The 16,867-nt window shown below is 33.1% G+C and overlaps 2 protein-coding genes across 4 annotated transcripts; one reads left to right on the top strand and one right to left on the bottom strand.

Moving 5' to 3' along the window:
• Positions 1 to 2,756: 2,756 nt before the first annotated feature.
• LOC133294684 (nuclear transcription factor Y subunit C-3-like) lies at positions 2,757 to 6,090 on the top strand. Of its 3 annotated transcripts, none has more exons than XM_061493410.1 (3): positions 2,757 to 2,884; positions 3,120 to 3,160; positions 3,674 to 4,778. In XM_061493410.1, exon 3 carries the CDS (start codon positions 3,686 to 3,688, stop codon positions 4,475 to 4,477), a length of 792 nt encoding a protein of 263 aa, XP_061349394.1. In that variant the 5' UTR covers positions 2,757 to 2,884; positions 3,120 to 3,160; positions 3,674 to 3,685; the 3' UTR covers positions 4,478 to 4,778. The 3 variants fall into 3 exon arrangements, with proteins under 3 accessions (XP_061349394.1, XP_061349395.1, XP_061349393.1); XM_061493411.1 differs by adding an exon at positions 5,876 to 6,090 and having other exon boundaries at positions 2,850 to 3,160; positions 3,674 to 4,512; XM_061493409.1 differs by having other exon boundaries at positions 2,850 to 3,160.
• A 957-nt stretch (positions 6,091 to 7,047) lies between these two features.
• LOC133294739 (increased DNA methylation 2-like) lies at positions 7,048 to 9,218 on the bottom strand. Its single transcript, XM_061493482.1, has 3 exons — positions 9,136 to 9,218; positions 7,655 to 8,685; positions 7,048 to 7,292 (listed from the first exon to the last, which is right to left on the bottom strand). The coding sequence occupies exons 2-3, from the start codon at positions 8,667 to 8,669 to the stop codon at positions 7,048 to 7,050; spliced, it is 1,260 nt and encodes a 419-aa protein (XP_061349466.1). The 5' UTR covers positions 8,670 to 8,685; positions 9,136 to 9,218.
• Between the last annotated feature and the right edge of the window lie 7,649 nt (positions 9,219 to 16,867).

Genomic DNA, 16,867 nt, shown 5'->3' with positions numbered 1-16,867 from the left:
TTCACTCTTTACTTTCACAAAACCTTCTTAGGAAATTGCACGAAGTTGATAGCCTATATATGTTATCACATGCTTTGAACCTTAAACCCTAGATCCTCGTCATTCCATCATGAATGCATAAGCAAAACTTTCAGGTAGACACCCTTGACCCATTGCATTTTCTGCCTCATTCATCTTGAGCATCAGTGTCTTTGTAGGTGCACCACCTCCCCTTACACATCAGAACGGTCATCATGAAGAAGATTCGTAAACAACACCACAATGAGCTGATAACTAGATGTTGAACAATCCTCATATTAAGTAACTATTTAAGAGGTCTCTCTGAATCCAAATTTCTTGCTCAGTTGGTTTTAGTTCTCCTTCTTTATAGAATGCAACTCATCAGCTTCCCACCAAAGTATTTAATAGATGAGTATATTGAACATTGGTACACTAACATTGCTTGTGAGGCTTGCATAGGTGTTCACCAAAAAAATAACTAAGAAACCCCTATTCACCCTGGCAACCTGCAAATCATTAACAGCTTGGTTTGATGGTTTACTCTCTCTCTTCTCTCATCAAGGGTGTGAACAAGTTCACTCTATGGGGGGAAAGCTTAAAAAAGAGGATAAACATGGGTAAATTCCATTTCCATGAACATCACAAATGTTATGGCTATATATTCTGTTTTGGTCTAGTTGGCTTATGCCTTTTGGGTGTTGAAAAACACTACTCATAATCACATCAATAATGACTTATTTAATGGCTCATTTTGCAGAATCCGTTTCAATGAAGGGGTAATAAATTTAAAATAATGCCACTCACAATTTTTTTTTAATATATATATGGGAAAATATTTTTTTTCTACTAGTTACTCATAGCATAAGTGGGTCTCATATTGAATCTTTTTTTCTCTCCACTATTTTGTAGGTCCCACTTATACTATGAGTCACTAATAAGAGAAAAATTTTCTTCTTTAAAAGGAGAAAATGTTTTCTCTATATATATTTTAATTATATATTTAACTTGAGTGAATGATGTTACTCTTTAATTTGACTTATGGGTACAATGTTTAAAATGAATAGTCAAGTATTTTTTTATTATTAATATAAAGTCTACTATATACAATAAGCAGCTCATAAATAATTGATAATGTACATAAATTACAAAATTAAACTGTATCGAATTAGGGGTGGTAATATGAGTTGAGTCCAGCGGGTTAACCCGTCAACCCGCCAAAACGGGGCGGGTTGGGTTGAAGTTTTCAACCCACCAACCCACCTCAACCCGCCCCGCTTAAAAGTGGGTCAAAACAGGTTCAAACCGTTGCGGGGCGAGTTGATCTGCTGGGTTATAATTTATTTTTTATTTTTTTTACAATTAGGTAGTATTTCATTAGTCCTTAAATTTTTGTGATATCCAATTTTTTTTTTTATCTTAGTACTTCCTAGAAAAAATAAAGAATAACAATTTTATTTATGACTAATGTTATCTATATATAAATTCCTAAAGAATGTTTAACAAATATTAGTATACATTTAAGATTGAGACTAAAAAAATATAGAGAAGTGTGAAATAAAATAAAATAATATTAAAAAAATTCATAAAATGTAATTTATCTTTGAATTTTAAATAATTTTTTTTAATTGGCGGATTGGTGGGTTGACCCGCCAACCCACCATAAAACGAGGTAGGTTTATTTTTCTAACCCATATTTTATGGCGGGTCAACCTGCCCTGTTTTTGGCGGGGCGGGTAAGTCAACCCAAATTGCCACTCCAAGACCGAATTGAATGATTGTGTGAAATTTGGCAAATAATTATTATTTAGTCTATAATTGTTTTTATATTTTATAAAACGCATTATAGGATCTTTTTATATTAATTTAAAACTCTGACGTAATTTTATGTTAATTTATTATTCAATATATGTAAAAAATTATTATCAGTTCAATCACAATTAAATCAATAAATCATGAATCAATACTGTGATATATTGATAATTTGATATGTACTTATGTAGTATGATTTCTTTTTATTATTTTATTATTTTAAACTAGCATTTCGTAGATAGTGCTACGCTATATTGAAAAGAATATATACACGACTATAATAAACAGATACCATGAAAACATTAATGCGGTGATTATAATAGTCAATAATACAACTGTATCCAATAAAAAAGTCTTTTGATGTTACTTTACTGTTGGAAAAACTACCGTGAAAAGTGAAAACTCAATATATGTAAGTATGTTTTGATGGAAAGCTCGAGGTAGTGATTGGTTCGGTAGAAATTTTTTTTATTAGGGAAATGTAATTGATAGGGAAATGGTTGGAAAATGAGTTTGGTAGGAAAATATAAAAAAAGTTGTTTGGTTGACCCAAATATTACCAGAGAAATTTATTTAAATATGCAAAATCTATGTTCGGGAGAAACTTTGGACCTGTTTTTTTCACTTCCCCAGTTATCTCAAAATACCACATCTCAAGTGGTATTCTGTAACAGTGAATTTCATCCAAAAATTAACACAAAAGTCATTTTCTCATCTATCCTATTTGCCTGGTATTTTTTTGAAAAAACCTGAACCAAACGTGGTATTTTCCAATATCCATTTACACTTTTCCATCAATCCCAAAATAAACCTTCAACCAAACACTACCTAATAGATTGTCAGATATAAAAGAATACATTTAATTTGATTTAATGAAGAAATATTTTTTTTTCTTTTATAGTAATAACATCTTTTATTACTAGATTTTCTTATCTGGTGGAGTGGTGGAGGCCAAAACAAGGGAAAGGCCAAAATAAAAAAAAATAAAAAAAAAAAAAAAAATTCTGACAATTTAAGTCAGAGTAGATCACAATCTGCTTTTTTTCTGGGACTTCCCGAAAAAGCATCGTTCATTGTAAGGAAAGCTCAAAGCTCTGTTTTTTTCATATATTCATATGATGCCCTAAATTTCTTGTCGGCTGTAAAAAAATATTTGGATCTTCTTCCGTACGGAAAAACATTCTAAAAAGTGCTTCTGTTGTTCGACCCACTAGAATTCTCATACATGGATCTTTGAAATATAAAGAGAATTACTGATCATTTTCTCTTTCTCTTTTCCTTTTTTATTTTTCTTTTATTTTCCTTTTCAGGTTCTTTATATTTGCAGAGAAAACATCACCCGTCAGAGAAGGTAGCAACTCTTATTCTGGAAATACATATATCTATGTAGTTTTATATATGCATATCTACATTTGTCTTATGTATTGTGAAACTGATGTGTGATGGAAATGAAGAGAAGTTTCTCCTTTGTTTATCTTTCCTTGTTACTGTGTCAACATCTAAGATTTTCTTCCCTATGAATCCCGGGAATTGGGAGGAATACTTGTGGCCTATGATGGCTATTATGTGGAGAAGTGAACCTGTGAACAGATTTAGTTCTAAATTAGGTGATTAATTTGGGTTGAGATTAATATTTTCTGATTAAATTTGATAGTTGTTTTGCTCAATGCATACAGAGAATTGGATATGCCTGTTTCTTCTTGTGTTTTTCTGAGAGAATCTGGATGGCCACACATGGTTGAGAAACACCACATTGGAGGCCCCTTTCTCTTGTTGCATTTCTGGTTTTGTATGTTTTGTGATTCCATTATTCCACCTTTGGTTGCATGTGAAGGGTAGGCATTGATTTGTTTGTTTTCACCAGGAACAGGATAGGATGGATCATCAAGGGCATGGCCAGAACCCTTCTATGGGGGTTGTGGGTGGTGGACCACAATTGAATTATGGTTCTAATCCATACCAGCCCAACCATTTAACTGGGTCACCTGGGATGGTTGTTACATCTGTTGGGACCATTCAATCCACAGGTCAACCAGCTGGAACTCAGCTAGGACAACATCAACTTGCTTATCAGCATATTCATCAGCAACAACAGCAGCAACTTCAGCAACTTCAGCAACAGCTCCAAGCCTTTTGGGCCAACCAATATCAAGAAATTGAGAAGGTAATTGATTTCAAGAACCACAGCCTTCCCTTGGCGAGGATCAAGAAGATTATGAAGGCTGATGAGGATGTTAGAATGATATCAGCTGAGGCACCGGTCATATTTGCAAGGGCATGTGAAATGTTCATTTTAGAGTTAACCTTGCGTTCTTGGAATCACACTGAAGAGAACAAAAGGAGGACACTTCAGAAGAATGATATTGCAGGAGCCATAACAAGAACTGATATCTTTGATTTCTTGGTTGACATTGTGCCTAGGGAGGACTTGAAAGATGAAGTGCTTGCATCAATACCAAGAGAAACAATGCCTGTTGCAGGGCCTGCTGATGCACTTCCTTATTGCTATATGCCACCTCAACCTGGACAGCACGTTGGAACTGCCGGTGTCATAATGGGTAAGCCTATGATGGACCCTAATATGTATGCTCAGCAGTCTCATCCCTACATGGCACCACAAATGTGGCCACAACCACCAGAGCAACAACAATCCTCTCCTGATCATTAGCTACTTATTATGGAAGTGTCATAATGGATATGAAGGTGAACTTCAGGCGCTATTTCTCTCTTTTTAATTAAGGTTTTATGTTGGACTTTGATTATAATATAATTTAATTTTGCTGTTTTTGAATTTCGATTTCCTTCTTTTTCTTGATGGAATTTAATATTTTCTGTTATAGAGACTCTTAATGTATTGCAAATATACAACGAACCAGTTATGGTTTATGATTTACCAGTTATTAGCTCTAGCTGCTGGTGCCAATCTCATTCTGTATTATGATTTTGCTAATAGTGATTGCAACCTGACTTTGCATTATTAGAAATATGATAATTTTGTACGTTGGGTGGAAGCATCTGGCAATTAGCTATGCTGTTATTAGTTGTCTTGTTTTGTGAGGTTGAAAACACACTGAACAAAGAGAACGATGTTATGATTGAATCTTTGCTTCGCACTCTCTTATCCTTTGTGGGGGAGTTGGATAGAATATGGAACTCTTTAATTTCAATGCTTGTTGGATATGGCTCATACGTCGCATTCAGACGGAGATCCTTGTTGGCGGGGTCAGCAGAAAGCCAACCAGTACTGTTGTGGGCCTTTAACTCATTGTTGAGTTATTGTATTTATCCTTTTCTTAGTAGTTTGGGCTTGGGCCCATGAATAGCTGTTGTTAGGGTTTTCTAAATCCTATTTATATTCCCTTGACGTAGTCCCTTGACTCATTGTTGAATCGTTGTATTTATCCTTTTCTTAGTAGTTTGGGCTTAGGCCCATGAACAGTTGCTGGTAGGGTTTTCTAAATCCTATTTATATTCTCTTGTAAACTAAGTGACAAGCTGGACGTAGTCTATATTGGATGAACTAGGATGGGTAAATCGCTGTGTCCAATTTCTCTTCCCTTTCTCTTTTCCATTTTTCGATTTGTGTGTCGATTTTCAACAATGGTTAGTTAGTAATGCAGTGGGATAGACTAATTAGTGTAATTTTATTTATTTTTTAATTAAACAAGCTCCAGCTGCCTCAAATCCTTGATAAATTGTGTTTTTCACTTAATTACTTTCTAAATTATGAATGAATTCATCACTTTCTATTGAGATTTTTCTGGATTAGTTTTACAGAAATAATTGGTATTGCACATAGATTATTATAGAAAGAACTATGTGTATCGTTTGTGAATTATTATCATAATAATCTATGCACAATACGATATCAATTTTTTCCATAATAGTTAATCAATACTAATCATGATACGCAATCATTTTCTTTCTGTTCTTCTATAAATAAGCCTTGATGCGTTTCAATCCAAAACATGTTTTATTTGACCAGCTAAAATGATTTTGATGTCTTTTCCTGCACGAACCATTGTTCCTTTTATTTCTGATATTGCCAATGTTTTGTGGCTTGCAGATTATAGATGCACTATTGAATGGTCAGGACTCGGGAAGGTCCTTAATGATTAGAAAGTATAGCTGATCTTTAACATATGTAATTGAAGTACTAAAAAAACTTGTCCCTTTGATTAAGCAGGATAAAATGGTGTTTCTCTGTTTAAATTTCTCGGAATGCGCTAATATTTACTCATGGGTGTAAAGATTTTTTAATAGGAACTTAGTTTCTTTATCAGTGGAATATTTTATGCACTCGAATTTAAGCTGCCTTTTGTCTTTTTGTTCTCATTATGCCCCCTCATTATAATAATTGCAGTTCCATGTTCCCTTTTGTATGAACATTGTGAATTGTGCCACATACAATTTACAATATAAAGTTATGCTAGAGCTCTTGTGAACAAGTTTTGTAATACATGCACCCTATAGAGCTCATGTGTACATTTTTTGTAATACATACACCCTATGTCCTACCGTCATCTGATTGCATTACACAAAAAATATATGGCTACATAAATGTCAAAAGTCAATTTTGGAACTATTGATTATAAAAAAAAAACTCAACGTTTCCCATGACCTAGTTCACCCTTGGAATCATGCCTACCCAAAATGATTTTAAGGAAGGTTGAATGATCCCTGATGACCAAGATTAATGGAAAGTGACAATTGAAAATTATATTAGCAAATTTTAACTTAAACAAATACTGAAGTGGAAAAGCTCCCACACACTGATTGATTGTCCCATTCAACTAAAGGTAATAACTGTGAATGATAGGTTTCAGTGCCTAAGTGGTGCTTAGAAGCCACAAAAAAAATGAAAAAATATATCTATAGTATGAAAATTACCAAAATAAATGAAGAAAAGTTGTGTGTTGAAGTAGTTGGGTCAGTCAGCTTAAGGTTAATCTCTATGGGCCTGCTGCCAGACATCAAATTGCTCATCTCAAAAGAATTTGATATATTCATCTGCTGAGCATTCTTGCACATGTCCCATAAATTGGGTTAATTAATCATGCCTTGGCCACCTCGACATGAAAAGAATGTCAAAAAACAAGTATATCATTAAATCTCAAAATAAATAAAATAGAGATAGGCACAATACAGGATTTTGTCACTCAAAACCACATCTACGACATCCTTGGTGACTGGAAGAACAAAAGAAAGAAAGGATTCAAATGGGGCATAACTTTTCCATCATGTATGTTTCCATTTCATAACAACTCCTTCAAGAATCCCATCAGTGCCAAAATTACCTGAAAATTGATGCGGATCAACAGGGCCAGGCAGCTGAAATGTGATGGAAAAATGGCCTGGGGGGCAAAGGTTGTGAGTTTGCATTTCAAACACCTGAGAGTTCCTGGATACTGTCTTCTCTCCTGTTGTAGTTACTCCACCTATCACTACTTTACCATTGGGGTCGACATCGCAGCTGAATTCCCCTGCAGTTATAAATCCAAGGTATATTGGTTATCTAAAGTGTGATCTCTGAGGCACTATGTTGCACAAATGATTCAAAGAATTTCTAGCCTACCAAAACAACAGTAATATTAGCAATGAATAAAACATTTTTTATGGCCAAGTTGGCATAGCCATAGCCATTGCCCAATATTCCCTTTTTCTGCTGCAATGGAACTTTAAATAATTTTATTTCATCAATCATTATCTTTTAGCAGAAAAGTTTACAACATAAACATGAAAGAGAAATACCTTAAATGTAAAGTATTTATAGAATAGAACCTCAGAACAAAATGAAAGGAAATTATGCTAGAGATAAATCCTTGACATTTAATAAGAAACTTACTTTCATCCCTTATCACACCAGGGAGAGACACACGAAACAGATATGAGTCTTCACACTCTCCAATGTCCATAAGTCCTATTATTGGTCCTACCTGCCCCATAACTGCACTTCCGGTCAATGCAAATCCACTCTTGGTAGCAGCCACAATGTCAGACCATTCCTTTTTAGTAGGGCGAGAAGGAAGGAATAACATAGCCTGACCAACTTTCTCAGGATCAGTCTTGTCTTCAGGCTGCAATGGAGCCATGTAACTACACATCATATTTGTACCATTACACGGCACGCTATTGATAGGTGCCGGAACATGGACATGCTGCAGAGGATCCTGGAGCTCAGGAAAGTCATCAGTGCTTCTTGCTTTCTGTAAAAGAGGAGAAGCCTGGACAATAGACATCTTTCCATTAGGCTCATCCTTCCCCACTGACATGTCATTTAGAACATTACCATCAAAAGAAGTATGCAATCTTGCAGCATCTCTGTCTAGATGGAAATCCTCCAGTCCAGTTAGCCTCTTGAACCTTTCAATCTCCTCTGGCTTCATGTAGGAGATTTCCGGGTTGTTAACAAAAGCAATGTTCTCAACAATTTTAAATCGATTTTTGAACCGAGATTGAGGATGTAGCTCAGGAGGAAACAAATCAGGAAACTGAGGGTAATTGAAATTGGCAGCACCATCTTGTCCTTGGCCAGAAATACTACCTTGAAAGAATCGTTGCAAAAAGGATAACTTGAGGGCAAGTGATCTATCAGCCTTCCTAAGTACAAAATAGTACACACGCTCCAATTCCACCACTTTCATGAAAGAACCAGTTAATTGATCCAATGTGTATGGAGGAAGTCCCTCAGCTACTCTTTGCAATAATGATTTTTTGGAACTCTCCCCTTTGATATCGGGCCCAAAGTAGGTTCCCATAACGAAGTACAAGAGAAAACACTGATCATCATTAGGCATCCCACTTTTTACTTTATTAGATAGGCTTGCCTGAGCTGTCCCTTCCAATAGAGCCAAAGACATATCAAACAGAAACCTTCTGCAAGAAAATATGAGCGCTGGTTTCATTAAGTGATATTACTATTGTCATTTTTGGTTTATCACAGCTAAAAACACACATGCAAGTTTGTTCTAAACAATGAAAATGTACTGCAACAAAAATTTGATCCAAATAAGAGAAAATTTGTCAATGTGATAACAGGCAACTGATCATTTACACATGCAATGCAACTTTATCTCTTGTCTTCTCCAATACTTATACAACACAGACATTCACCATAAGCAATATGATGATAATTGTGTCATCAATAAACCCTTTCTCACCCTTTATAAAAAAATAAAATAAAAACAAACAAACAAACAAACAAAGATAAACTTGTACAGAAATTCTAGAGATGGAAATTAGAGAAATTTAGTTTCTTGTATAATTCAAAACAAAGTAACATTAACATGCAGCCAAATATCAAAGGAACAGTGTAAGGAGACTCACCGGATTCCAATGCTGCCGAGTGATCACACAGTTGAAGATAGAGAAACTCTTTAACTCCTTTCAATGATAATGCTTTGTCGTTCAGCTAGGGCTTGGGCTTAGGCTCCTACGGAATGCATGCTTATGAACCAAAAATCCAACCAATACGGTGTAGCAAAGAGGGAGTGTTTTTTTTTTTTTAATTGCCAAATGAGAAAATTATGACAAGTTTTCTTTTACTTTTAAAATCAAGGGGGCGTGTAGTCGGTATTTTTCTGGATTTCTGGAAAACTAAATTTTTTAAAATTTGTAATTTTCAAATATTATCGTAAGCAAATATTTTTATCATATTTTTTTAAAAATCAAAATTTTCGGATAAAAAAAAGTTTCTTCTTTACCAAACACCTCTTAAGTTAATAGTTTCTCCCCGTCGAAACTATTAACTCTCCCGCACATACAAAAAAATCGATCCATCGTATTTAAAAAAAGAAAAAGTTGACAGGATGCTTTTTTGTGTACGCAAGAGGGAATGATGAGTTTCTCCTGCAAATTCATTCCCCTTCTTTTAATTAACAAAATGATTTTTTAAAATTTCCTTAGGAATTATTTGTTGTGAAACAAAAGTAACTATGAAAAAAAATATAGAGATAAGACAAAGACGTGAGAATATATTCTTCTTGCATTGTAACTTATATTGAAACTTTGTACATGTCTCTCTTTACAGGCTCACAAAAATGCCTCTGTTTTTTTTTTTTGGAGATCAAAAAAAAAAAAAACCCTCTGTTTTCAGGTTTACAAAACAAGGTACAATTGAATAAATGATCATAATCACTTCATCAGTGATAATAATTTGAGATTAAATATCCAATGGTCATATTATTAAGAAATGCCAACGGTCATATTATTTGTAACAATATTTTATTTTTTCAAAATAATTCATATAATTAATTTTTCTTCAATTAAATTTACTTAGGCACTTAAAAATATTTTATTAGTATTTTTTATGTACAGTTTCAAAAATAAAAATTAATGAAGATACCGGCCAAGTTTTTGATTTTGGACATGAGCATATAATATCCAACCTTGCCTTCCTTAATTAAGTAAACCTCTCCAATTAGCATGAGGAATTTTTTTTCATATTAATTTTTGAATTTTTGACAACGCAAACATCACATAAAAGAATACGAGTTGCCCAAACACAAAAATTATGTGTCATATTAGTGGTTCAAATCACAAGTTGTTGATAGTATTCAAGTGTCCAAGAGACAATTATTTAGTCAGATGAATGCCTTTTATTGTTTAATATTTCATGATTATGGAGATACAATGTAAAGACCTTATGGAATACAGGTATGAAGATGCTTTAGCTAATGTCATGAGTGGATATGTTAAAGAACATATGGCATTGAACTAACCCACCGAGAGAATCCACAATGATTCATTATATTTGTAATGTCTCTCTTCGTTTGGTAGTGTGGATCGTCCTATACTTGAGAATATCATCGAACGTTATGTTCTAGGGTTATATTTTGGCTGTACGACTTTATCTACCTAAAAATAGGGAGAACAATGTACTTTTGGGTATAACTCGAATAATGAGTATAAATGGACATGCCGATAAGACTTATAGTCTCATATAAGGGATTAGTCATTCACAAGACCAATAGAGCTTGGATGACTTCTATTAAACTCGAAAATTTATGCATAGTAAAGGATCATAAAGAGTCATGGATCCGTCTAGATCGGTCTTCAAGTCAATAAAAGAACATTCCTAATTTTGTGAAAAGCTTCATTTAGTCACACAAGAGAGATGATACTGTATCATTATTCTTGACTAAATGTGAACGACGATATGAGGGATGATGTTAGCACTAAGGTTGGCAAAAACGAGCCAGCTCGTTGGGTGGGCTCGTAACCCGCCAAAAATGAGCCAGGTTTGGCAAAAATGAGCTGCCAACCCGAACCAACCCGACTCGTTTCAACCCGTGAAAAAATGAGCCAACCAGCTGGTCAAACGAGCCAGCTCGCGAGTTGAGTTTTTTTTTAATAAAAAAATACAAAATATAATATACAAAAATGGACAAATCCCACACATGTCATCCTCATTTTTCTTCCTTCTCTAAACCTACATCCCTAATCTGCTCACATCCCTGCCATTTTTATATTGTTAGGCTGTGCTGACTCTGTTTGGTTCAAATATCTTATTCACTTGGTAACAAGTGGTTCTGATTGTTTCTTGATATTAATGCAAATTTGTTGTGATGAAAATTCGAAACTAAAATATTTTGCTTTTATTTCTCATTTTGTAACCCTTTGTTTAAGCTAATGGAAGCCACATAGCTGATGCATTAATACTACAAAGTCATTTAAATAGGCTGAAAATGAGCAACTCGCGAGCAATTTTTGAGCCAACCCACGAGCCAATTTTCGAGCCAACCCGCGAGTCAACCCTAACCCGACTCGGGTCGGGTTTTCTGGCTTGTTTTTTTTCGAGCCAACCCTAACCCGGCTCGTTTTTTTCGGGTTGAAAGCGGGTTGGGCCGGGTTGGCCCGTTTTGCCAACCCTAGTTAGCACGGTATCCAAATTAGAAAAGGTAGATCACTTGATCAACTCAATTAGTTTTGAAGTCGCAAAGCATCGCTAGTATCTTAAGTGGTCATTAGTAAAATTTGGCTAATTAAAGGAGTTTAATTGGTCGAAATTTATTTATATTTGTGACTGATTAGGCCTAATGGGTCACATACCAATATTGATTTTAATGGCGCGTTATGACATATTTCGGCCAATAATGAGTTATTAGGCTTAAATGAGATTATAAGTGAATTAGGTTGGATTAAAATTCCAAGCCCATATAATATATATATATATATATATATATATATATGGGCAAGATCGACTTACACCGGTATAAGAATAATAAATTTTACACTAAATCTTAACCATTGATTTTTGTGTATCTAATGGTTATAATTTTCTAAAAATTTATAAGTAATCAATGAGTGTGACCCAATAAATCACAACCGTTAGATTATGGAAATCAACTGTTAAAATTTGGTGTAAGACTTATCATTCTAATATCAGTGTAAGTTGATCCTGCCCTATATATATATATATATATATAGAGGATCCTTTGACAGCAGTGTCAAATTTGAAATTTGACACCTCATCTCAGAGCCGTTAGATAAAAAAAGATCAATGGTATTACATACTTACAAATCAGAGTTGTTGATCTTTTTTGATCTGATGGCTCTCAGATGAGGTGTCAAATTTCAAATTTCAAATTTGACACCTGTGTCAAAGGATCTTACCTCATATATATATATATATATATATATATATATATATATATATATATATATATATAGGCCATTGGTGGTGAAATTGGTTTTTTCACTAATGGGCCCAATTGTGTTGTAAGGCCTAATAGGGTCTTAGGCGATGAATCCTAGAAAATCAAGGAATTGACTTGGTCAAATTTTACTTTTGCGCAATTCTTAATTTTGAATTTGAATTTGAATTTTGAATTCGAAATTCAAATTAAGAGTTAGGATGAGCATGGATTTATACTTATATTTAAATTCAAGTTAAGAGGTTAAGTGAATGGATAAATCTAATTATCCATTAAGATTAGATAGGAATGAGAATTATCTCCTCACTTATCTAATAGTAAAATATGAAACATTGTCCAATGACATTGGATAAAGCTTCATGAAGCAACTTGGACATTTGGGGGGTGTTTGGTTCAAGTTTTTGGAGAGGATTACCGGTAATCCTTCTTTGGTAAATGTAATTACCACGTTTGGTAGAAGGAATAAATTACGATTCTCGGATATCCAAGGATTACCGGTAATTTGATTTATAAAGAAAAGTCACTATTCAGATTACCAAAAATAATATGGTAATTCGGAATACCAATCAGAATACCAAGTAAAGGGAAAGCACAACAATAAATTTTGAGACAAAAATACCCCAATACACATAAAAATCTAGACCCAATCTATCAATTACAAAAGTAAAAATAGTTTGGGGTTATTTTTGTAAAATAACCTCATATTCCAAGTTATATTTCGTTCTAAACCAAATATGGAATCAGTAATTTTTACCCAGTATTCCCGGTAATATTTTGGCGAACCAAACACTTCTTTCGTAAAATTCCAAGTAAACTCAATTTCTACTGAATTCCCATTAATCATGATTCCCGGTCACCAAAAAAATTCTCCTGTACCAAACACACCCTTGAATTACAAGTTCAAATATGGTGATTATTGAAACATACTCCACCAACTAAGGAATAGATAGGGGCGAAATTCAAGTGGCTTGCTTCATGAAGCTCACTTGAATTTAGGCTTTGTTTTGTGAAATGCATCATATAGTGTAAGTAGGGGCATAACAGTCTTTTAAAAAACAACAAAGGTTTCAAAAAAGGGTTCAATGACATAACCCCTATTACACCATCCTTCTCCTATTTCTCTTCACCATGTCTTCTTCCTTCTTCTTCATTTGCTTTCTCTTTCACCAAATCTCCAAATCTTTTTGACAGCTTGATGAAACTTGGAAACTTACCATTTTTCTTTCTCTTTGAGGTAGATTTTCGGGTGACTTTTAGAGTTTAGGAAGGTGCTCTAAGGAGAAATGGTGTAACTCACTCCTCGAGAATTGATTTTTTTTTAACTTCTTAAGGTAAACCCATTATCCAAGGCTTTGAGAAAATATATATATTTGCATAGGCTTGTTTAAGGTAGGTGTATTCTTGAGCTTTGAGCATACATTTAGGCTTTTATCTATCTACTTATTATCAATTGTTATTTTACTTTTAAATCTAAGACATTTGTTAAAATACATATGATGCTCAGATTTGACGAAAACCTAGTTCATTTGTTTAGCCGGAGTCATTGGAAGTGCTTTGATAATATATGCATGGGTAAAAAAATATTTTATAACGTGATTTGTCAAAATTATGCATTTTAAATTTACATGATATAGTTTTTCATGTAATAGTATCATACTATAATATTTATGATTTATGATATTTATAATTAATTTTTAAATTTTGGTTATAATTTTAATATGAAATATTTGATTTAAAATAATAAATTTTGAAAATTTTACTTATCATTAGAAATGAATTATTTTGAATCAAATGTAATTTTGTAAAAATATTTTTTTATATATTTTCTTTGGGATCTATGTTAGAATCTTGTAACCATTAGTAGAGGTAATGTTCTAGGTGCATATAATTGTATATGGATATTTATTCTAGGAGGATACGGCTATCCGTTAGATGGAGTCGCGCCATGAGAGAAGCCATCTCTTGGAGAAAAGGGCTATTAGCCAGATGAAGCCGCCCGAATGTGATGTTATGATATGACTTGACTTGGGAAAGAAAAAATTTGCCCGTTAGATGGAGTCGCCCCTAGGGGAAAGACCACCTGTAGGAGGAAAGAACTATTAGCAAAGTGGAATTGCCACTATTTGATTATTTCATGTGTGATTCCCATCATATTAAACTTACAATTTTATTTTGCTTTGTAAATGCTCATTTCATTGTTTTAAAAATTTCTAGAATCCTTATTCACACATCTATTTTATTGGTTTTATTTATATAATTTACCTTCACTCTTCAAATTCTTTTATAGCTAAGTTGTCAAAAGGATAAAACACTCGTGTATATCTTGTTTTCCTTCCCGTTCATTGTGATTATTATGCCCTCATTGAGTTTGTGTGACTCACCCTCATTTTGTTTTTTATCATCCAAATTATCAAGCAGCTAAGTAGCAAGTGGTTAAGAGTTGCGGATCTTTCTATAGCATATTTTGTTAGCCCTCTTTTTGGATAGAAGTTCTTATTTTCTTTATTTTAGAACTTTAAGCATTCTGTAACTATGGGAAGTTGTAAGTGATATATATCTTTTGTATTGTATTAAGTTTTCAAAGTCTGGATTATATATTTTGTTGTTGTTGTTGTTAGCTGGAGCTGTATACATTGTGTATCTAGTGTTTGTACTGTTTGAGAATGTTAGAAATATAGGGGGAAACCTTGTCAAAATTTTAGTAAATTTTGGAACATGAATATGTTCGAATTTTCTTTTGTTTTATGTGTTCTTTGAGAGAGTTAGGCTTGCCACGCTAAGGGCATTTATGTTACCTTAGCCTATGCGCCTATCATGGCTCAAATTCGTGTCGTGACATTTTGTTTTTAAAATAAGTGAAGTTATTCACTTATGTTATGCACCACCGCTTTTTGTTTTACGAAACAAACTATAGCCACCTTAATCTTTCTCCTTGTTTCTCCATTGTTACGCCTCACTTAATCTCAAGACAAACTCATAATCTTGAGGAAATTAGGTTAAACACTTCATAGCCTCCATCTTTGTCTATGCTTAGCAAGCTACTACGAAAGAAAGAATCAAGTTGAAAGAGATTTCGCATGCTTTTGAAGGTCAATAGCATGGATCACCGTTACTTTCAAGTAAAAAAGGTATAATATTTAAATTTCTACATGTTTTTAACGTGTAGATCCTAAGGCAAATCTCATGAAAATTGTAAAATGTTTATGGTTTAAAAAAAGGGTTCGCTTTTTCTACAGTCAATGTAGATAAGTTATCTACATTGAGCCCAAAACGACGTCGTTTTGAGGCAGAAATCAAGGTATTTTTGTAATTAAAATTTATTTCAGGGTTATAATAGTCTATTTCATTATAATTTTTTAATTTTTTAAATCAAAAGGACGTCGTTTTCAAAGCGAATGTAGATAACTTATCTACATTCACTTTAGAAACATTAAAGCCTTAAAAAAAGGTTTTTGTTTTCACCCTAACGAGCACGACTCTTTATGTGATCAATGTGTTGCCCATTTAACTTTCAGTTGTTCCCCTTATCTCTACCCATACTCCAAAAATATTAATTAACATCATAAATAATATTTAGTATGTAATAATTAAGATCGAAAATAAGTAAACCATTATTATTTTAAAAATCAGCATTAAATATCGAATTTACTAAGTCAAATAATAATTAGCATCATAAATAATTCTCATTTGTCTAGCATAATATTTTTATTTTATAAATTCGAAAATATTAAATTTATTGTCAATAATGATTGTTTAATGATTGCTTGAAAGCTAAAATTGTTCATTGAATATTAAGATTCTTGTGTTATGATTTTTTTAGATGATTAATAAAGGGATATGTTGCTTACCGAAAAATAAAAAATAAAATAAAGGGATATGTTATTATCCTTACATTTTTTTTTCTACCTATTTATCTCGAGTACCATTGGATCAAAATCTCAAAAAAAGAAAAAAAGAATGAAAGTTAGTTGAGATTTTAGGAATCACGAAGTTTATGTTTCACAAAAGTATTGGTCAAATGAAGTACTCATATTCTATCAAATGTTTAATTTTTTTTTGGACAAATATGAAAAGAAAAAGAAAAATCGGTAATTAAACTATTATTGTAGCCCATAAATTTGATTAATCTCTTCCCTTTTTTGTGAGTTCAAAAAAATTAGGGGAAGGAATTGAGAATTTTCACAAAATCCTCAAAACCCTTATTGTTAATAAATTTAAAGTTCCCCCAATTTGGGGGTTTGAGGAGAAAAATATTAGAAATTGCTTATTTATCCTTACCATTAAAATGTGAAAACTACATAAGTGTGAATAATTTTTTAAATGTGACACTACTAGAAAATTCCAAATACTAACATAATTTATCTACAGAGAATATTATGTCGAAAATAGTGATGAAATTTTTG

This window comes from Gastrolobium bilobum, unplaced genomic scaffold (genome assembly GCF_033153095.1).
Source record: "Gastrolobium bilobum isolate Gb01-03AN ecotype WA unplaced genomic scaffold, APGP_CSIRO_Gbil_v1 utg3268, whole genome shotgun sequence".
Lineage (NCBI taxonomy): Eukaryota > Viridiplantae > Streptophyta > Magnoliopsida > Fabales > Fabaceae > Gastrolobium > Gastrolobium bilobum.
Note: the sequence above shows the minus strand (reverse complement) of the source record. Positions and strands in the feature narration are given on the sequence as shown.